The sequence below is a fragment of the Protomyctophum bolini genome (genome assembly GCF_963924005.1).
Source record: "Protomyctophum bolini genome assembly, chromosome: 18".
Taxonomy (NCBI): Eukaryota; Metazoa; Chordata; class Actinopteri; order Myctophiformes; family Myctophidae; genus Protomyctophum; species Protomyctophum bolini.
In genome coordinates this window covers 9,501,608-9,524,418 of record NC_137879.1, presented here as the reverse complement: position 1 = coordinate 9,524,418, position 22,811 = coordinate 9,501,608, and the positions used below count along the sequence as shown (strand labels likewise).

The 22,811-nt window shown below is 41.6% G+C and overlaps 1 protein-coding gene across 1 annotated transcript in view; it reads right to left on the bottom strand.

The window, feature by feature from the left end:
- Window positions 1-22,811, bottom strand: part of cpxm2 (carboxypeptidase X (M14 family), member 2) — a 48,204-nt gene that overhangs the window by 18,572 nt on the left and 6,821 nt on the right. Inside the window, exons 3-6 of the mRNA XM_080789706.1 lie at window positions 14,469-14,578; window positions 8,512-8,651; window positions 3,775-3,859; window positions 220-370 (exon numbers count right to left, since the gene is read on the bottom strand). Of these exons, the coding sequence (XP_080645832.1) occupies window positions 220-370; window positions 3,775-3,859; window positions 8,512-8,651; window positions 14,469-14,578 (486 nt within the window). The remainder of the gene's footprint in view (window positions 1-219; window positions 371-3,774; window positions 3,860-8,511; window positions 8,652-14,468; window positions 14,579-22,811) is intronic.

Below are 22,811 nucleotides of genomic sequence, written 5' to 3'. Positions count from 1 at the left end.
GCTTGTACATCTGCTATTTTTGAGAACTGTTCTAAACCACGGCCAACAACACATCTTCTCTTCTGGGCGGGTCCCTGGCACAAAACATTTTCAGATTGGGGGTCCTCGGCCAATTAATATAATTTTTTGTTTCAGAACTACCGATTTAGAAGGCCTTTGTATTTTGTACAATGTAACTCTTAAAGGGTTATACATACTAGGCCCATACAAACCCGTCACCTGGCATGGGACAGCCAAGGATCTCTGCTCTCATGCAGATGCTGCCACCGTGAAACCAGGAACGAGGATTCACACGGATGTACCGGGCGACCACTGGCTTCTGGAACAGGTTCCTGACCGGGATCTCCTTTTCCTTGTTGCCAATGAAGATCTACTGAGGCAAGCGCATACACAATCCATTTTGACATGCGGCCTCTGAATTTCACAGACTGTGATGAAGTTACAGCATTGGTTTGTCGGTTAGCCGATTAGGACAATGGATTAGGCAATTGCAGAGAAATCATTCCTCCTATGTGAGGTAGATGCTGCAGGTGGTTTGGCAAACTAGCCAATCTGAGATATATTTAACCTCTAGGCTATGGGATGTAGTGAGCCTACTGCTTGTGAACGTGCAGCTTGGTTGTCTTCCCGGAGTTAACGCATGTTGGGTGGGAACCCCTTTTGATGTTTTAAGCATTAGGTTATAATTTAGCTATTGAAAAATAGCAGATATACAAGATCATAACGCGTGCCATCGAGTGGCGTGCTACAAGCTTGTAGGTCTGCTATTTTTTTTTAAATCGTGAAAATATTTATTTCAGAAAACTGGAGGATTTAGAAGATTTTATTTATTTATTTCGAGGTCAGGCCTAAATGGCTTGCTTTGTTTATCCCATTCTGACCTGAGATCAGATTCTATACGAGGTTTCCACTGGACACATACATGTCTGATGAACCCATTCTGACCTGAGATCAGATTCTAAAAATGTCAGTCGTTCTTCGATTTTTCAAAAATAGCAGACCTACAAGCTCGTAGCGCGCCACTCGGTGGCGCGCTATGAGCTTGTAGATCTGCTATTTTTGAATAGCTAAAGCATAACATGATGCTAAGCACCAAAATGGGTTCCCGGTCAGAATGGGTTAAATCCACGGATAGATCCTGGTCAGTGCTGAATCACGACAAAACTAAGAGGGGGGAAAAAAGTGTTGACCAGAAAACTGTTTAAAATTATTTAAATAATTCATAAATAATGTATTTCATAGAGTAGTCAGTAACAGATGTTTGACTGAAGTATGGTATGATGAGTCCGCAATATTCAGTTAAATTCCTCGAGAACTAACCTGAAAGAAGCTGAATGCACTTCAAGCTTATTCTTTTTATCCGGTCGTGAAACGGTCTCTTTCACTTTGAGTTATTGCTATTTCATAGGCCTGTTTATCTATTTATCATGGTTCCGGTATCATTTCATTGTATCATAAAAACCTATCCAGACAGGATTAATGTTACTGGGCAACATCTTGTAATGTAATATTCACTGGTGTAATTTGTGACTTTGGCACATGTGCAGGTCAACGTAATTTGTGATTATTTTATAAATATTTGTGTGGTCTAATCTTACACACTAGTAAACTCGTTCATACTCCAGGGGTTCTCAACGTTTTTGGCTGGGGACTCCCGGAAATGCTTTGGCCTTGTCTCTCTTGTCCCTCGCATTTGTATGTAAATTACATCCTGCACATTCTACATTCATTTAAAACTCAGATAATTGACACTGGGTGAAAACATGGTTTGAAAAATTGTGGGATAAAAATGTAAAAAGAAAACTCTGAACTCTGACTGGGGAGGGAGATAGTTGGGTTATTGCTATTGAGTCTATTCATAGTCTATATCATTATAACAATGTGAAAGAAAATATCAAAATATTTTCAAAAAGGCTGCATAATCGCACACACTTCCCACATATTTCACCCCATAAAATCACATAAAGCCCCTAATACTTTTCACATATATCACAACTCCACATATTTCACACCATAAAATCTTTTCACATATTTCGCAACTTATCACATATTCCGCATTTCAACATTTTTCGCATATTTCGCAACTTCCTGCAATTTCACTCCATAAAATCACATAATTATTATTATTGCATATTTCATCACAAAATCAAGGATTTTAGCCTGCATAATCAAGGATTATTGCATGTGTTTTTCTGGAGGGTCTATATATATATATATATATATATATATATAAATTAGAATTATAGAATTATACTATATTAGAATTATACTATATATATATATAGTATAATTCTAATTTAAATGTGGTTCTATTGGCTTAGTTAGCTTCATCTTCAACACTCAAGAAAGTAGTGTAATGTCTTTCTTTAGGAAGTATAGAACTTAATGACAGCTTGACTTTATTAAATCCTCTAAGTGGGATATTTTTTTTACCACCTTTGCCATTTTGAAAGATCATTTGGCACGAAGGTTGGTAGAGAGGGTTGACGTGGGAGGTGGGAGTTCAGAAGTACATAGCATATTTGGCATCATTACCAGAATGGCACATCATTTTAGGCTTAATCAGAAGGTGTTTTTACTTAGTTTTGCTTTCACCATAGCATTGCCAAAAACCTTCAGTTAAAAAAAATAACATTGCACTAATTAACACCTTTTAGGCCTTTAGGGTGATGATTTCCCAGCTGGGTCCTGCATCAACCATGTCGTTCATTATCCCTTGCTTGTCATGCTTTAGTTTAGTCGGTTAAATTCCCAGTCAGAATGACAAACTGAACCCCGTTCTATTTTTTGCCATTCGCTTATACCGAGCCCCCAGTAATAATATAGTTCACATGAGGCGGATGCAAAGATCACAAGATATTTGTCGCTTTGCATATCTGTTGCTCGCACGGTCGTTGACGTCATCAATAAAGTGTGCGTCCATAGTGACGTGTCATTGCCAGTTGTAACGTTGTAGCTTTGCATCTGGACGTTGAACCCAGCTCAGCTTCTTCAATTTGTAGCTTTGTAGCTTTTGCAGCAGCTACAAATGTCGGATGCATCTTTCTATCCACATCTCACGTCTCTGGCTTCCATTGACAATGAATAGTAGACTGCATCTTTGCATCTGCCCGTGCGAACGCAGCTTAATGTTGCGTTCACTTCACGCGTATACGTTCATACCTTCTCCAAATGATACTTCCATTCGTCTTTGCGTCTGCCCGTGCATGTGAACGCACCATCACAGAGAAGTCGCTGTCGCCTGGACGTCAAATCTGGGATTTAAAACGCTACTGTGCCTTTTTTAAACTTGGTGCTCAAGTCTTCTGCATTTGAGCACCAAAATGTGGTGCGCTGGTGAGCAACTTTCATTGAAATGAATAGGTGGGGCCGTCCGCCCTCTAGATACATTATAACTCTATATGGCTTATTCAGTATTTGAACATTTAAAAATTGATTTCTGAATAGACACGTGGAGTGCCCCACTTTATTTGGATGATTTTTTAACACAAAATATACACGTTAGATTTATTCAGAATAGAGACGTAGAGTACCCAGCGTTTTTTGGACGATTTAAAAAAATAAAACGTCTTTGGGCACTCCAGGGGGTTATTATAAAGACATCTGGAGAAGTCCTGGGCATACAATGTTAAAAATGACTGGTTGAAGCAGGCTACGAGGGGAATGATAAGGACTAAAAGTATCTAAAAATAATAATAATAATAATAATAATAATGTCGGGCAATACTTGGCACAAAATCCAATTAGCCTTTAAACCTAATGTCCATCACTCACCAAGTCGTCCGTTCTGTTCTTCAGTGTAACCCAGGTGTGGCTGTCATTGCTCACCAGCACTTTGTATGATGTCACCCAATCACTCCTGGCCGGTGGTAATGAGAGGAGAGGAAGAGAAATGTCTTGTTAGGCTGAGGTGTCCGTGACTAAATGGAGCGGGCGGCACGCCTCCAGACGAGCACCTGTCTCCTCTGATGAATGTTGGTTTTAGAAACAGGTTAGGTGGTCAAACCGTGACCCTGAGAACATTAGTTACAATCTGCCACGTGTCAGTTCAACTAAATGAGAGAGAAATATGTCGAGCGCACCATTCGTTGATCCTATCTAACTAGCTGTGTAATTGTGAAGAGAGAATTCTACTGCATTCTAAATCAGGAATATGCAGTCAAATTCATGTAATTATTTGAATTGCAGGAGTTCTTTACAGCAGATAAGACTTTTAATTCAGTTCATAGTACTGTAGCACCGCAGTAAGGATGAAACAAAGATACAGGTAAGGGTAGAGAACAAGTACCGGAGTAGTAGTAGTAACACTAGTACAAATACTATAGTATAACAAAAGACGAAAGATGGTATAAAGTGGCCTGGCTGTGTAATGAATATATAGGCCTCTGTCTGAATGCAGCAGTAAGGGCGAAAGGCCGCGCTCTGCAAATATGCACTGTTCCGTGATTCCTGGATGTAGTTAGTACATCGGTCTCGAGCTAATTGCCTCACTTTTGGGTTGTCACCGCGCCAAGCCACATTCCTTGTGTGAACCTAACACTTCTTGGCAACAAAATAGTTTCTGATTCTGCCCACAGACTCTGTTCCTTACAGTATAGTAGCAATAGCAACCTTAGAATATTAATCGAGAGCAACTTATTCAGGGCACAGGGAGACATGACACCTCCCAACTTCAAGAACACTCGCTCTCATGCGCATAATTGGAACTCATGCACACACGATGGTACCGATCACTTCATTGCACGTTTTTATATGAACACAGCTACTACTGCACCTGATCTGTCTGGTTATACTGGTAGGGTGACAGATAAAGGCATCACACGGTCAGTGGGCTATTCCGGTAAGAATTCCCTGGCCTGCTAATTAAAAGCTCTAGCTGCTATGATCAGAAGTCCCAGAGCTGTAACGTCAAGACTGCTAACCCAGCCCTAAGACGGCTAATTGCTGGGAAATTCTGTCCCTGCCGCCCAAGCCTCTCCATGTCTTCTGTGCACGGATATAGTGCAGAACTTGAAGGGAAATTACACGCACGCACGCACGCGCGCAAACACACACACACACACACACACACACACACATACTCGCAACACACACATACTTGCACGCATGCGCACGCACGCACACACACAGCACTGCTGTAACTACACAGCAGCAGTTTCCAGAGGTCTGTGCCACCCTTTCCAATTAAGGAGTACAAAGGCCAGAATGTGTCAAATATTATTAGAGGTCAGACGCAGAGTGAACGTAGCTTCTTGGAAAAATGTGATAATCAGCAGAAAGTAAATGGTTTGTTTGGTGAACTCAGGACCTTGTTCCATTCTTCCCCAGATGCAGCTATCTTTTCTTTTTTTACGATCGGATGCTTCAGGAAGGTGTTTTGACCGAAACGTTGAAAATGTAATAAAAAGTCTTTCTTTATTGAGCCAAGAGAAGACCGTGTGCTATAGTGTCTCCTTTTCCTTACATTTTTAATCCCTTGAATGGTCCCTATACACACGATCAGGATGCGAGTGATTTCTTTTTCCCGTGCGATTAATTTGCCTGAAAGATGAAGTGACACAATTTGTGTTCATAACGAGATAGATTTCTCACCGCGATAAATTAAGGCATCGACCTGTATGGACTACCAACTACAGTATATTAATAATTGTGATGCTAAATACTCCCGCAATACATACCCGCAATATCATTGTCAATCCACTAGCCCGATACGTTCCCTCAGTCCCTACGCTCATTCTGTAGCTCCGAGATGAGGTCACGTGTTAATTATTGATTCAGTTAGCATAGAGACTATGGCTTCATTGTAATGCAGAAGGGCTATAATATCTAGTATTATTGGGAGGCAATTTTCTGTATTGTCCCATGGGTCAGTATACAGAGAGAGATGCTGGGGGGGCGGGGGTGCAGTGCGCACTGGGCAGACACTCATACAACACCTTTCCAAAAAATTTGAATATCATGGCAAAGTTTCCATAATTGCATTCAAAAAGTTTAACTTTCATATATTATAAATTCAATGCACACAACATAAATGTATAAGTTTATCTTTACACAATTTTGGCTTCCAGCTCATAAAACCCACTAAAATAGAATTTCTAAAAATTTTAATACTGTGAAGAAATCACCGTTTACTCCTCAGTTTTTGCATCTGTTTTAATCTGAACGTCATATTAGGATCAAATCAATCAAAATATAGTTATTTTGATCTGACCTAAACCCCATTGAGAATCTGTGGGGTATTGTCAAGAGGAAAATGAGGAGCACCAGACCCAAAAACAAGCATCAAGGAAACCTGGTAACCTGGTAACTCCCGGGCAATGCCCCAGGCTGATTGCATCAATGCCACAGCGTATCGAGGCAGTGATGAAGGCAGAGGGATTCCCTTTGAAGATTGACATTTCTGTTTTGAAAGTACCATATTTTGATTGATTTGATGTGATCCTAATTTCTTAATGTGACATTCAGATTAAAACATTCAATTCAATTCAACATTCATGCTCTGCAAAAACCGAGGAGTAAATGGTGATTTCTTCACAGTATTCAAATTTTTTGAAATTCTGTTTTTAGTGGGTTTTATGAGCTGGAAGCCATGTGTAAGGATAAACACATAAAGAATTGAAATCATTTGTTGTGTGCACTGAATCTATAATGAAAGTTAAACTTTTTGAATGGAATTATGGAAACAAACCAACTTTTCCATGATATTCAAATTGTTTGGAAAGGTGCTGTATATATTTACTTAAGTAAGAGTAGCAATATCACACTAGGAATACTCCGTTACTAGCAAAAAGGCCTGTAGGCCTATTCAAAACTTTACTTCACCAAATATCGAGTAATATATTATACACATTATACAACATAAACAAACATAAAACATGTTGTAGCACCCACACTGTGGAATGAACTTCCACAGTGTCAGAGCTTCTCAATCCTTGTCTGTGTTTAAATCACGTCTGAAAACTCACTTGTACTCCTTGGCATTTGAACATACTGATTAAGAGTTGCTGCTTCCACTGCATTGTGTCCTTATGTTGCCTATAAAGTAGGCTACTCAGAGTCATTATGTAGAAATGTCAATTATTGTTTTTATTATTGTATTTGTAGTAGTGTATTAATGTGTTCATCACTTTAACGTTGCTACTGGTAAAGGTTGAGCTTATTTTAATTGCTTTAAAGTTTAAACTAAATGCGATGTGCTGGAGTAGAAGAATAAAGTATTGGAACAATGTAACATACCAGTACTTGAATAACAGCTGTGTGTGCGTGCGTGCGTGCGTGTGACTGCGCGCTTCGGAATGAGAATGTGAGTCTGTATGCATACCTGCATGCAAATAGACCAAGAGATTTATATCCACCACTTTCACAATGGCAGAACTTTAATGGAACAATTATTCTGTGAGGAAGATAAGAAGCCCGGCAGAGAAAGAACTTAAGAAGCAAATAGCGAGTGAATAAAGTTTGTGGGAGGATGGACGACGCCCATCGCTCTGTTCTGGAAGTGCACGAGGGAGGTGCCATGAACACTTGATGTTCGCATTTTTCATGGCAGGTTAGGTTGAAACGCGTCCGATCGTTGCTCAGTCTGTCCATGGAAAATAAAACTAAGTGTGCCTGCTGGCTGTTTTTCTCAGTTTCATGATAATGTTGAGCCGTGCACCTCAAGGCTGTTGTTTGGAGTGTTAATGGCATGCTTATAGGCATTCTGTATTGCAGTGCTTTTGTCTCTGCAGCCATATTGGCATGACATAGTAAGGTAAACGCAAGCCGTACCAAATTATGCTAATTAAAGTTCCGTCCCACTTAATGTGGTAGAGCCTTTCCAGTAAGCCAATTATATTCATATACAGTACAATAGCAGCAACCTGACTCGGGTTGACCTTAAAGGACCACTTCACCACTTTGCAACCTATCTTCATATAATAGGTCCTCACTAATAATCATGAAAAAATTGTGCAAAAATCAGTCTGTGTCTCATAGGAGGGCTGTGGGCAGTTTAGAAACCGTCTTCCAGTGACATCATTAATGGGGAATACAAGCTAATAGAAATTGCAGGCTTTGTAGTCCTGAAAAGTTGCAATGCGAAAATGGAAGCTAGGTTGAAAAGTGGTGAAGTGGTCCTTTAAATGGAACACGACATTAATTAGTATCATTGGCAACATCTGTGTTCAATTTTTATTTCCTGTTGTTCCTGGTGTTTTTAGTTACTTTTCACAGAGATGTACAGTCAAATCCTGAGTGATAATTTAGGTGCACAGACAGAACAGAACAAAACAAAACTACTTATAAAAGGGCCAAGGGCAGGCCGCTGTTCTACATGGTGTGGGAATAAAAGTTTTGTTTTTATTACTCAAGTATATCCTTTAGTTTACATAGTCAAACATTAGCTGGTGGGCTTTCAGTATAATACACTATATACTGCACTAGCTTGAGGGGAGAGAAATGTCTCATTTCAAACGGTGAAGCCAACGCACCGGAGCAAGTCTGTAGGAGTGGATTTGTAGTTGTACTCACGACCACAGCGAGCTCCTGCCTTGTGTGATGACCCCGGTGAACTTGGTGAGCCTCCTGCCGTCCACCTCAAACCACTGGAGTGGGTCGTCTCTTCCGGCACACCAGCCCCCGTCATACAGGTCATCTTCATAGATGCCAGCCTGCCGGGGGGAAAGAAGCAGCTTTAGCTGAGATTCTCTTTCAGACTCATATGCGCACTAGGGCTGTGAATCTTTGAGTGTCCCACGATTCGATTCCGATTCTTGGGGTCACGATTCGATTCAACTCGATTCTCAATCCGAAAAACGTATTCTCTATTCAAGATGATTCTCGATTCAATACATAGGATTTCATCACAATCTACTCCAGCCAACTGAAGTCACTATACTACAGTAACTTGAAAATGACATGATGTTTACTGTGATTAGGGTGAGCTTACATTTCATATCACAAACACCATGTAGTGAAAACTCCTGACACCCCTAATGCGCACACACACATGCATGAACACACATGCCCACAAAGACTGTGCAGGTGCTCAAGAGGCAGCAATTGTAACTTGACCAGGACTCCTCTGTTGTGATACTTGACTTGACCTGACGGAATTGACTGCTTTAAAGCTTGACTTGAGACTCTGAGACTCACTGTATGAATGAGCTCATCTACTGCTGGAGCAATAACCGTATCCAAAGAAAAACAACTCCAACTGTGTCACCAATCACCATCACAGGCCTTCTGTATTTAATCCTATTGCTTTGCGTACAGTTCGGTGTTTGTGTGGTATTTATTTGGAGCGACGTTTTTAGAAAGCGATTGTAGTGATGCGCAGGAGTGGGAACTGGGAATTGAATCCCAGTCTCCCACTCGCCAGATCGACACACAACCTGTTGTGCCAACAGGGCTGAGCACGATTGGCAAGGGCGTTTGTGGGCCGGGTCTTGGCTGGGTGCCACACTAACATGGATATTTAATTATGGGGATGAACAGAGGTGGAGACTTGAGACTTAACCATATCATTGTGTATTGGATAAATGTGGAAAAAGATCTACATGGGTTAATCATATACACTACAATAAATGCTTCAATGTGTGGTTTGCATGTTAATCTGTGAGTAGGAGATGAGCGTACACTCGTTAACATGTTACGCCTATACAGCACTTAAACTCATCTTTCACATTATAATGAGTAATAGTGTATTATTGTGCATCTAGGCTGAGACTACAAAGTGCTACTGTGTGAATATAGGCAAGGTTATTTGGACTGGCAGGATCATGGCAGCGCTGTACAAGGGAGTGAACAGGGAGTGACTAGGAGCAAGGAAAGATGAGATATATATACAGTACAGTAGGAGTGCTGAAAACCCCCCTGCCTGTCACTCTCTGATACAGCTGACTGCATCTCTGAATTTTCTCCAGCAATATGCGGATACAGTGCATTTTCCTCGACGTGTCTCGAGGATACATCGCATCGTGGTGACACTTACTTGGCGTCGGCTATTTAGCAGCTAAAAATGTTAACCCAATTATAATGTGTATCAAGCACCACTCCTCCAAAAAAGGCCAGAACAACTAAGCATAGTGCTATGATGAATTGGGTTTGTTGGCTGCTCACAACCTTAAGAATATGCTGACAGCAGGCTGTGTTCATCCCTGTGTTTTGACAGCGTGAGTTGTAAGTGCATTTTAGCAAATGTATCTTAATCACTGACAAGTCAGCTGTCACGTCACTTTGAGTTATGCCACTCTCCTTTGGTCTTTGCACTTAAAGCCCACCAAAAACTGAATATGGAAGAATCCATGATGGAGACTTTCTTTTGGCCTTGGCCTTAACTTTTCCATGTGTACAGTTGTGTCCACACAAAAGTAGAATTTCAGTTACCAAATATGCGGTATAACTCAAAATATGCGCATGTTCAATTGAGTACCACAGACGAAAAGTCTGTCCAAATTTCATTCTGACCCCTCCACGAAAAGGCCTCGTCCTGAACCCTTATCTATCATTTATACATTATGGATCAATAGTGTGGACTGTTTTTCGTCTGTGGCATTCAATTATTGCTGGTGTTGCATTAATATGGATAAATGTATAGTTTGGTAAGGTATCTCAGGTCCCTTCTGTTGTTTATTGGGGAAGCAGGTGTCAATCTGTTATTAAGCAACCTAGCGGGGTCTTTAGAGGACAGACTGAGAGCGAGAGAGAGCATGGAAACGGAGAGACTTTAAGAGCTGGTTGTAAGTTCCGTAATCTGGGTGCTATCTGAGAACTGTAAAGATACGGTATGGAGTACATTTATAGTTTATTATAGTGAGTGTTATGGTTTGCAGGATAGTGTGCTTCATATGCTGAGCACTACACAAGTTGTTGCAGAGTTGAGGTGCTCAGGACTTGACGCCAGAGAGTCCATTTGTGCAAATTGTGCAGGAAGGAACTGTGATTACAATACTTCCCCTTAGGAGTTCAAATGAGCTCCAACGACGTCGCCAACAATAATGGCACCATGAACTGAGATTCAAATCCCCCAGTATTATTTTTGTTTTCTTGGGGTCATCGGGACATTTTTAGGGGTGGCTCGCATGATTTTGTAATACATACTTTTCTGGTACTACATCCAATCCTTGTGATTTGATAGTCGTCTGTGAAATTAATTAGGTTCATGTGCTAAAACTATGACTGTTTTAAGCTCGCAATAACGGTATACAGTAGGTGTTTAATGAGCTCACCAGGCCTCTCTGTACCTTAACTCTCTTGTAACTCTCTGTGATCTTGTAACAACATTGAGAAAGGCTACAGTATACATCTACATTATGCCCCCAAAATAGTAACTAATCACAGTGAACTACACAACTCAACTGACACTGTCCCGACTCCCCACAGAAGTAGACAACAAGTGAGCATGTCTAACAAATACAATACACGCTCAGCTGTTCCCTCGAGGGCCACTTTTTCTAGTTTAACTGTATAACACTGGTGTGCAACCACGTATGAATCGGGCTTAAAGGTGCATCGTTTGTCTCATGTTTGAGACAAATTCATCATCTGACTATTATATCCTGTCCCTGTTATTAGAATGCTATTGGTGTCTGGAATGAAATCAAGATTGAAATTGAAAAAATTGGATAAAAATGCAAATAAACAGAGCCTATTGGAGACGAGCCTGGTTCAACAAGCCACATCTGCTACCCCTGTGTTTCTCCTGGGGTGCATTATCTCTGTCCCTCCCTGATCCTCGATCTGCACACAAGACACAGACAGCACACGCCCCAACAACGCATCACACACACCCTTCTGTACTCGGAGAGGAGTAAACAAATCAAACTGAACAACGGTGGCTTTGTTTCACTGGTTTTCGATAAACACATTGCACTTCTTGAGTGAATTACATTTGTGTGTGTTTCATTAACCCATTCTGAACGGGAACCCATTTTGGTGTCAGCATCATGTTATGCTTTAGCTATTGAAAAATAGCAGATCTACAAGCTCATATCGCGCCACCGAGTGGCGCGATACGAGCTTGTAGGTCTGCTATTTTTGAAAAATTCGAAGAACGACTGACATTTTTTTAATCTGATCTCAGGTCAGAATGGGTTCATCAGACCAGTGTGTGTCCAGTGGATACCTCGTATGAATCTGATCTCAGGTCAGAATGGGTTAATCATATTGCTCCGATTCGGAGGCTAACCAGACACCGCTCTCGGCTTCAATGTCCTCGAGGCAGAGCCTACAGTAACAGGAAATACCTCTTCTCCTCCCATATGCCCGATCCTCTTTATTAGGTTTGGGGATCTGCCCTTCGCTTTGATGGCAGCAGCAGTGCACTGTTTTCTCTCTGCTTATACTTCCCTCCCGTTCCGTTACACTGTGACATAAACTGAAGCATATTTAATGTCACCCACACTGAAGTGTGCTGACTCTAGGGCGTTCCTTTGGCTCTGTAGGAGGCTATAGCTGTTTATAAAAGATTCTGTCGGTCTGTACATCTGTCTGTATATCTTTTCAATCAGTGGATTTCTTCTGCACAGAGTTGCAGATCATTGTTCTCAAGACTGGGGTGCACTGCCAACTGTCAGTAGGCCATAAAAGAAGCACTCCAGAGCAGTTTCACATTATGTTTTATCCTTTTTGAAATATCTTAATTTTATAATGGAATAAAGATATGTCCGCGACCCACGACCCAGTCCAGCACAACGGGGTTCCACCGCGCCTCAAGCCACATTTAGGCTGGTCTGGTGCATCTCAGGAACAGGACTGGTGTGGTAATATAGTACTGGCATATAGTAGAAGGAAGGCACTGGATCAGTCTCGGACAATGAAAGCCTTTCATTTACAGGGTGCATTCAAACAACGTTTCAATGTGAATACATCTTTGTCAGGTCCTCCCTTGGGGAACCAGTGTCATAGACGTCTGACGCCTTAGATAAGTCATGTCACATTCTGGAGAACCCACAAACTTCTCATGTGGATGCCAAAATCCACATCTGTCAAAATACTTTATCACAACTGACATTGTTCCATGCAGTTAACATCATTTATTTGAGTCCCTGTTGTTATATCAAATAATTGACTTGAAAACTCAAACCAAAAGATAATGATGTTGTTCGACTTAGCGGTATAGAAGGGCCAAAGTGGCCTGTTAGACTGAAGCTCCATCCAGGGACGACTTCGCTGCCACCACAACCAATCACATACAAGTCTGGTTACACTGCTGGGAGCTATGCTGTCTTACAGTTATATTAGGTCAAAGTCAGTTCATTGAATGATTTATTATTCATTAATTCAGTGAATTACCAAGTATGCTTCTAATCATGCCGTTTATTAATTCCATGCATAACATCCATCAATCTACACGATATTCCCCCTCATACAATATGGATCTACAGTAAGTTTGCACCATAAAGCAGCGGTTCTTAACCAGATGTGATGGGGTTACACAGGGGGTCCCCAGATAAATAAGAGGTAGGAAACAAATACCTTACAGGTAATGGAACAAATTAATCCTATTGGTCCCATTATGTGCAGAGATGGTCTGAGGACGGCAGTGGCTCGATCAAGGGTAGAGTCGAAGTGTCCTTGAGCAAGACGCTGAACCCCTAATTGTAGGTTGGTGCCTTGCATGGTTTGTACTATGCACAATCTATGTAAAGCGGCTTGGATATAGGCGCTATATAAATGCACCATTTACCATTTATTTACCATTGAGGACAATTGTAGTTTATGTTCGTTCACATGCCAGCTGTCTTAATCATGCAAGTGGCATTGCCTGGGGTGTACTAAAATTATGCAGTATGCTTGGCATCAGCTTTTTGAGTAGACTCGTGTGGCCAAATTATGCGTAATAGGGCTTAAAGATGGTGTGCCAAAGGACCTATATGTCTGTAATATATCACAATTTAAATTTATTCCCAAAACTGCACATTTAAGTGTTAAAAATGATCTGTATTCATGCAGACACATCCAACAGCTCTATATGTCACTTTTTCACCACCCACTTGTGGTCTCGGCGAAGCATTTCTCTCTCTACCTGTCTGTCCCCGTTGCTAAATGGAACTATTGATCTTTTGAAACACTCCTATTAGTAAAGATTGCTTCACAACAGCGACTAGTATAGCTTATCTAAGACATAAAAAAGCTTTTTAAATGTGTTAAATTATATGTTGTGTAGATTATCAAGGAGATAACTCAGGCATATATATCCCCAAGGAGTGGATTTATGGCAATTAGCTTCTCCACATACTATGAGGGTCGTGGTAGTCTGAAAACCAGATGAATCTGCTAGTGCAATACATAAATGAAAAGCCCTCAGCGGTGACATTAGTGGTGGTGTTGATGTGCGGCCTCCTTTATTTTGTATGGTCTACATGGCATTCTTTTACTCCAATGGATTCTGGTGGCTGTTGGAAATGTGGGGGAGGTGTTCTGTATAATGCTTTTCAATGCCAAATATTGGCATGTTTGGTCAATTGCTAACTAAAAGGCCTTACCTGGATGTTGAGACGACCTCTATGTGCTCCAAGCCCGTATCGTTTGGTAGTCGATGCGTGAAGCTGGAAGTCGTCAATCTTCAGTGTTTCCAGTCCCATTGGAGGGCATTCTAGTTTAAGGACAAAATGTACCTGTTATTGTTGTGGTCATTTCACGTAACGCATGATGCCACTTAAAAATGTTGTGCATTTGCTGTTTGACAATTTCTTTGGCATTGAGGGTAATAATAATATTTTGTAAACCAAAGAGAGAGCGTGATGGAGATACTGTACATGTGAATGGAGACCTGAGACCTGAATGGAAAGTGCTTGACTGTTTACATTTCTGGCTAATAAGGTATTCAATCAATCAGCATCAAATTTTAACATTCCCCTCTGTCTTTCCCAAACGGCTAAACATCTAATTTGATTGGCAAATCAAAACAGAAAAGGTGCATGGACCCAAACGAAGAGAAATGGAAAGTAATTGTGCGACTGGTGCTTTATTCTCCCGAGTCCTGACACGGCTATACATTTCAAAGCTACCCATGTAATTGATAAATGCACTTGCCGTGAAGCTGCCTCTTTTCTTTCTTTCTTTATTTGCATTTCTGAAGTCAAATATGCACACCTGTCACCACGTTCAAACTGCATAGGATAATATATGAGAGCTATTTCAGAGCAGGTTGAAACAGCTATAACATAACTTGGTATTCAAGAAGCAAACCATATAGACTCTTAATAAAAGGAGATGTCCTGGGGTGTTCCCGCGGCACGGTGCTGTGCTGCATGGGGTCAAACCAAGCCCCCAGAACGATTGGCCGACCTTGAAGCTGCCACTACACACTACTGGCCAAAGCTGGAACTGCAGCACGTTCCGGGACGTTCATGGTAGCGGCCCATGACGTCATGTTTAAACAATCAAGACGAGAGGCAATCAATAATTAAATCTAATCGAATGCTGGCACAAACATGTCAGTCAAAGTGTATTGATACCTGCCAAAGTGCTGCTCGAGTAAACAAAATTAAGCTTTTAAAGTGACTGTACACAAACATATGAACCAGTTAACAGTTTCTTGAATATAATTGTATTGGTAAAAAGATCAATTGCCTTCCGTCTGTTAGGTTGAAGGTAAAAGATATAGTATAGTAAAAGATACTTAATTTAAACACTTCAGCTCAGAATGACTATTAACCATTTATTGCAAAGCTATTGCATTTAGTATGGCGGTGTGGCTCTGCTCATGTGATATCATATCACATTTAATATCTCAGATTATCTGTTCATCGAGACACAGCTCTGATATCAACAACAAACCCCAGAGCATTACATAAAGACATTACATCAACAACATAACTTTCAATGCATTCCATATACCACATAGCAGAATAACAGAACTAGATACCACATATACCATAGTACAATACATAAATGTATAATCATAGAATCACGCATTACAGAACTAATGCCAGAGAGTCAGCTGGCATGAAGACTGAGGACAGGGTAGTGACTGCTGAGTGAGTTAGCTGGCAGCGAATGAGAGTGAGGAGAGTTACTTGACATGGAGAGAGACAGCTGATTTAAAGGAACAGAATGAAGGGGGGGGATTATATATTAAGCCTTCTGCCTTCCCTGTCTCAATGAACTATCGCTGCGCTGGATTTGTTCTGTTCAGAATTTATTGTCTCCCGTCTTTCCACAAAATAAAATTCTCGATAGTGGGCTCGATAAGAACCCGGCTCGATAAGCCTGAAATTAACGAGCTCCATCCCGAGTTATAATTGTACTTCCGCCAGTCTTCTGGGTGCTTCAAAACTCCACTGAGCAACCTCTGTTAAAATTAATAGCGGGGGGGGGGGGGGCGGGGCTGTCACTCCTGGTCCCACTCCTTTATAGCTCTCTGGGTCAAACACTGTGCGTTCAGCCGTTCACACTAGCCGATACAAAATATTCTAAATTAAGCTTTGTGTATGGCACCCCCATATCTTGTGTGTGTGTGCTGTGCATCTGTAGCTGAGTCGCTGTTGAATTGTCGATCAACACTCATTGTCGTCAAACATGCGCCCGACAAGCGAGGACAAAGTCTGAGGTCGGGAAGTGACGTGCCATGAGCTTGTACAGTATATCTGCTATTTTTGAATAGCCAAACAATTAAATAAATGGTTAAAATCTATAAAATGACACGGATCCTTTCCCGTTTTTAATGGGTTAAACATGACACAGAGCTGTTTCAATGGAAGCCAGCAACATGAAGTTTACAAAGTAGTACAATTTGTACACTCTCTGCGTTACAAACCTTAAGGGGGCCGCTTGGAATCAATCAATTGCTATATCAATCATTGCACCCCCTGGAACCCCCTCAAGGACTCCTGGGTGTTCCCGGGCCCCAAGTTGAGAACCACACAGACTTCAGTGTGACAGCCTGTCCTTGACATCTCACTGAAGGCTTTCGTCCTGTATAGGATCCATGATCAGTCATGCACGATGATGCCCATCATCCTTATACAGCCCCATGAAACCCCATCAAGGGCAACGTCTTAACGGAATGACTCCCACAGTTTCCACTTCACCCCCGATGATTCTATTGATTTAGCACAGTGCTCTCACCCCATAATGACCCACTGTTTGAGCGACTTACACCACCACGCAACGTTGTTGAGGCTACAGAAATGGCTTTGGCATTTCACGTCGAAAAACAGAATTGAGGAGTCGTGGACCGTGAAACGAGCCCGTGCATCGCTTCACGATGCTTTCATCTTGCACCAGAGGCCATGTGCAGTTTGTTTGACGATCTTTAAGCGATTACAGAGGATGAAATGCTGCGCACCACCAAACTAAGCTCATCGTGTGCGATCAGCTCATCTTTTATACACCACAATGACCATCATCCATGAGTGAGAGGCTAAACAACAGGCAAAGTGATGATTTGACTTGTGAGATCCTGGCTGGCCCGGCCCAGCCCAGACGGCTCTCTCTGGGTCAGATCATAATGTTTGGGTTAGACTTCTCTGGACCAGAGCTATGGAATATCAAAGCAAGTATTTCCGACTGGGCATATAGGTCTGTTTGTCCATGCATGCAGCATGTGCTGCAGATGTCACTGTCCGCAGAGCAACACCAAAAGAACTGTTTCTTATATGAAAGAAGACAGGGCTCTCTAGCTCTGGTCCATGTAGCGTTAAGGAGTTCTCCTTAACGCTATGTTACTCTCGACTTCCTGCACAGCCTGTCGACCGCTGCAAAAATAAAAAGAACGATTTCGCTACTCGACAATACAAAGACGATGTTGTGGCGTCTAAAGCCTACTTTCCCTAGTTGACGCACTCTGAGCCCCCCACCACTCGTATAAAATGCACTTTTTGGCCAGAAAAGAAAATATTTCACCGGAAGGAAAAATCTGGTCAATGGGGTTTTTCTATTGACAAGATCTGTAGAGGCTAGAGGGCACAGTGTAACTTCCAGTGAAATTCAATACTGTAAGTTATCAATTATTTATATTTATATTTTAGACACATGTAAACACAGTTTGAAATCTGTCTGTCCCATTTATGAGTAATTCCATTATATAGGCATAACGGTCTGTAGAGTTAAATTAGCATGCAGGATGATGCTGTGCAGAGACACTGCAACATCCATCCAGAAAAGAGCAAGTACATTGACATGTTGAACAGAGAGAGAAAAACTAATCTCTTCTCTCAGATCCAAAGTCCACATACCATAACGGCGATCTAATTTATGCGCTGTGAGGATTAACCGCATGCTGTCTGCAACCGGCAGACATCTCACTGAAAAGTCGTGGTGTGAAAGTTTGATGAATAGGCCAGGCATTGCGCGAGGCCGCTTGTGTGACCAATTAGTAAAATATTTACAGTAACCCTATACGGCAACGGAACCACATGTGCTGCCCCACTTGTGACCCTGAGCCGAAAAGCCACGTGTGTAGACTACATATTTCGGGCTCAGCCCCTTTAACCCTGGGGAATTTGTCACGATCACCTGGGCCCTGAGCGGAGGGGATCACAACAACCCATTAGGGTCAACCTGACCCTCATAGCAGTCCAAAGGAACAAGGTTAACAGGTGTAAACGGCCGCCGTGCTATCCTGTCAACCATAAATCTTTATCACCCATCTGTATGCCGTTCTCTGCAGGGAGCGTGCTGCAAATCATCCAGCTTTGACAACAATGTAGTATGCAAATCACAAGTGTCTCATCATGTGTTGCTATGACTAGGCCATTGGCCACATCAATGCTGAGGGCCAATATCCAAAACATGAGATTGAAGATTAGTCGGCCATGTGTCACAAGCTGTTAATTCCAGTCTTGAGTTTCATTGCAGTCATAATATTATGATAGATTTTATATGTTCCTTCACTCTATAAACAACGTCCGAAATCTCAGAAATATTTTGTCCCTTGACTAATCGATGCGCATCGTTTGATCGTTTTGAACTTTTGTTGTGCTGCGAGCGTGACGTCAATCGGTTTCACGCACGGAAAGGGAGGAGGCGTCCCGGAAAACTTGTCAAGCCGAGTGGAAAAGAAGTCTAGAAGAGAGCGTTAACCTCTCTGAGTCGAGGACAAAGTGCTGTGCCCACATAATTGACTAAACGAGTGTGACTCCGCTCTGAATCACAGCTCCCAGCGCACGCGGCCAGACAGCTGCACATCTAAAGTGTGTTCCTAAGACTCCATGATCTTTGTGATTTCCCTCATCAGTGGGCCAGTCCGTAAACACAGAGACGTGCTGTCATATATATACCACCACGCATCCCGTCCATACGTGAGCTACTGCTGGCCCTTCTATGGAAACATATTGTTATGACTGGTGTTCCACGTAGGGCTTCTCAAAGTGGGTGTCTTGACACAAGTCTAGGGTTGCCTCAGAATACTTTGATCATATTTGGAATTTATCAATGTCCGCCTGTAGTACACCAAGTATCTTCACCAAAAAATAGCAGATCTTTTTGGTGAATGTTCCTCCCAGAATAGGAATGCTGGGGTTTAAGTGGTTAAGTATAAAAGTTATGTCTGTCCTAATGAAAACAAATATTCTCACCAGTTTTCCTCGTGACATAGGTATACTGTATCTTTGGGGGAAATATTTACGTACCGTGACAAAAGGTCCTACAATGTAATTCAGGCGGTGCCGTGGATGAAAATCTTATTTACAAGGGGTGACCTGAGACAGAAAATGTTCTATACAGCGTTGTGGTTGACCAGCAAAGTGAATAATACAAATCCTTCTGCGGTTGAGTAAATGAATCATTTAATGAATGTGCTCTTGTTCTGCTGTATGCCGGCAAATGACAATTACCCTGTGCTAAAAAATATATGTATTTTCTTTTAATTGCTTATTTTATTTGGAAAGAGCAGTACAGACCAGTATAAATTGCACATTTCTTAAACAGAAAAGTCTTTAGTGTCTTTCCCAAGTTTTTCCCCCCCTTTTCCCTCCCTCCCCCTCCTCCCCCGTACCACCATGTCATCCTTTCCCCAAGTGACTCCATCTCCAATGTCTCTGTATAGTTCTCACTTTTCTTCAGATGCATTACGGTGTTGCACATAACAGGGGCATGCTCACTGATATCATTATTTCGGTGTTACACATAACAGGGCCATGCTCACTGATATCATTACTTCAGAAGGAACAAGAAAAAAGGGCAAAAAAAGACGGAAGAAAAGGAGAAACCACGACAAAAAAAACCTGAAAGTTTTGCTGAGGAGAATATTGTTTGTTTTTTAATACTGCATTTGGTTTTTTGCTCGTTTTTAAGAAGCCTGAAAAAACCTGCACACCTGTGGTGAACTCCACTCCAAGTGTTCTGTGTTTTTACGGCCTTCTTCACTTTCTCACACTATAAAACTTAAGCCCACACGTGTGGTCCAGATAAAGCAGCCGCTCCCAAGGGTCGGAGGCATTAAACAAGCGACATAATTCAGATAGCAGGTCAGTAGTCATCATTTCTGACACGAAAACATGATGTAGGGTCTGTGGCGATCCGTATTCTGGCTGTTTCTTGCTGCAGGGGCTATTAGAAGTGCACATGCTGTGCTGTGCTGTTCTGAATTGTGCCGTGCTATTCTAATTTGTGCTGTGCGGGCTATGCCAGATGATGTCCATGCATGAAGTTAATTCTATTAACTAATTCATTCTAGATAAACCGGTCCAACGCTCTGCTCACAGTCTCCAATCATCTTCCAAATGCACAGTAACTTTCTACCTCCGGCCCCGAGTATCATTCCCAACCCATTCAGGATGGGAACCTGTTTTGGTGTTTTAACCCATTCTGACCGGGAACCCATTTTGGTGTTAGCATCATGTTATGCTTTAGCTATTGAAAAATAGCAGATCTACAAGCTCATAGCGCGCCACCGAGTGGCGCGCTACGAGCTTGTAGGTCTGCTATTTTTGAAAAATCGAAGAACGACTGACATTTTTTTAGAATCTGATCTCAGGTCAGAATGGGTTCATCAGACCAGTGTGTGTCCAGCGGAAACCTCGTATGAATCTGATCTCAGGTCAGAATGGGTTAAGCATTATGTTATACTTTAGAAAGTCGTATAAATGTGGCGCAAATCTTTGAATATATATTCTTTCAGAGCGAACGTTTTTTAACTCAAATATTTTTTTCTTCTGGTAGGTCCCTGGAACAACATATTTTCAGATGGGGGTCGGTGGCCAATTACTTAGAATTTTTACGGTCCTTGACGGTCAGAAAACTGGATTTAGAAGCCTTTTTCTTTTTCTTTTAAGAATCGGCCTCAGGTCTAAATAGGTTAAGCTCTTTGACGTACGGCGGTGTCGTGCCACAAATAGTTCATAATGCACGCCATGCTTTGTGTGTGTGTTTTCACGGCATGGCTCCTATAGCGACCAAGTGCGTGTATGTGTGTGTCTGGTCAAATCACAGGAACAGCTGAACTAACGGTGCCAAATGTCTTGCGCATGCTGCCTGCAGTATAGGCTATGGAAGTACCTCTATATGCATATGTATTTCTCCCCATATGTTTAATATATCTCTGCTGTCAGGAAGAAACCACCTATAAACTACAACATGTTCATTTTTCAGGAAATGAAAAATATGCATTTTTCAGGAAATTAAGAAAACCTTATATTTTTTTTAAACGGAAGCAATACCGGCCTCATCAAAGTTAGTTTTGTGACTACTGACTATACAGTATATTGTCAATTACCTCCGAGAGGGGCAGAGCTGGTGGACTTTGTTGCTTTCACAGACAGTTTGAGGGCCCAATGGAGGTATAAGAGGTTTTGTCTGAACCACTTTTTACTACTTTTTTTTTACTACTGTCATTTATTCACTATTTGTTTAACCAACAACAAACACCAAATGTAGTTCTAAGTGGTTTCCTCCCGACAGCAACGATATTCTTTTTAAATATTTTACCTTACAGTTTATAAAGTCATATGTCATAGATGACAGAGGTCACAGACTGGCCACGTGACGTCTGAGACCAACATGGATTCATGGATCTCAGGCAGGCCCCTGTCAGCCTGTCTTGTGTTCCTTCCTGGGTTGTTAAACACAACGATCCCTTTTACTCTGCAAATCATAGGCTAATAAATTTACTTTATGGGTTCAATCACAGTCCTGGAAGGTTTGAGGTATAGAGATGCTTAAGTTCCAAATCAAGTCCTCATTACAGTAAGTCTGTTTTGTCATTTCACTTGGCTCAGAAGCATGAGGCAGTAAAAAGCAGAATCAAAACAAACGGCAGTGGCCCAGTGAGCCCCAGCTGGACGTTTACCGCAGCATCGCTGGCATCGTCGTGGCAATTACACAGTGATCCATGGCAAACACTGCTTCCTCTGCAACACTGACTTGACTCCGCTTGCGAGAGTATCATCTTTTGTTATTGCCAATATTTCACTCTTAACCCATTTAGACAAATGTCTTCTAAATCATGACAGTTTTCTGAAAAACCTATGTCAGTGGTGCTCAACCTTTTCCATGTCAAGGACCACCAGAATGATCTGTATTTGGCCGCAGACCTCCCATCTGAAAATATGTTTTTCCAGGGACCCAGAAGCAAAGATTTTAGTTAAAAACTTTCGCTCTGAAAGAATATATATTCAAAGATTTGCACCACATTTTCAAAAATAGCAGATCTACCACGCTATGAGCTTGTAGATCTGCTATAGTTCTCAATAGCTAAAGTATAACATAATGCTTAAAACACCAAAAGGGGTTATACCGTCGAGAATGGGTTAAGGAAAACAAGCAAGTATTTCCAAAATGTTTGTCATTCTGAGAAGGGCGAAGACAGTTTTTGCTTTTGAATGATAACTCCATGGAGGGGATCATGAGTGAACTGTATCTCAGTCGGGTGTAAAACGTGTTAA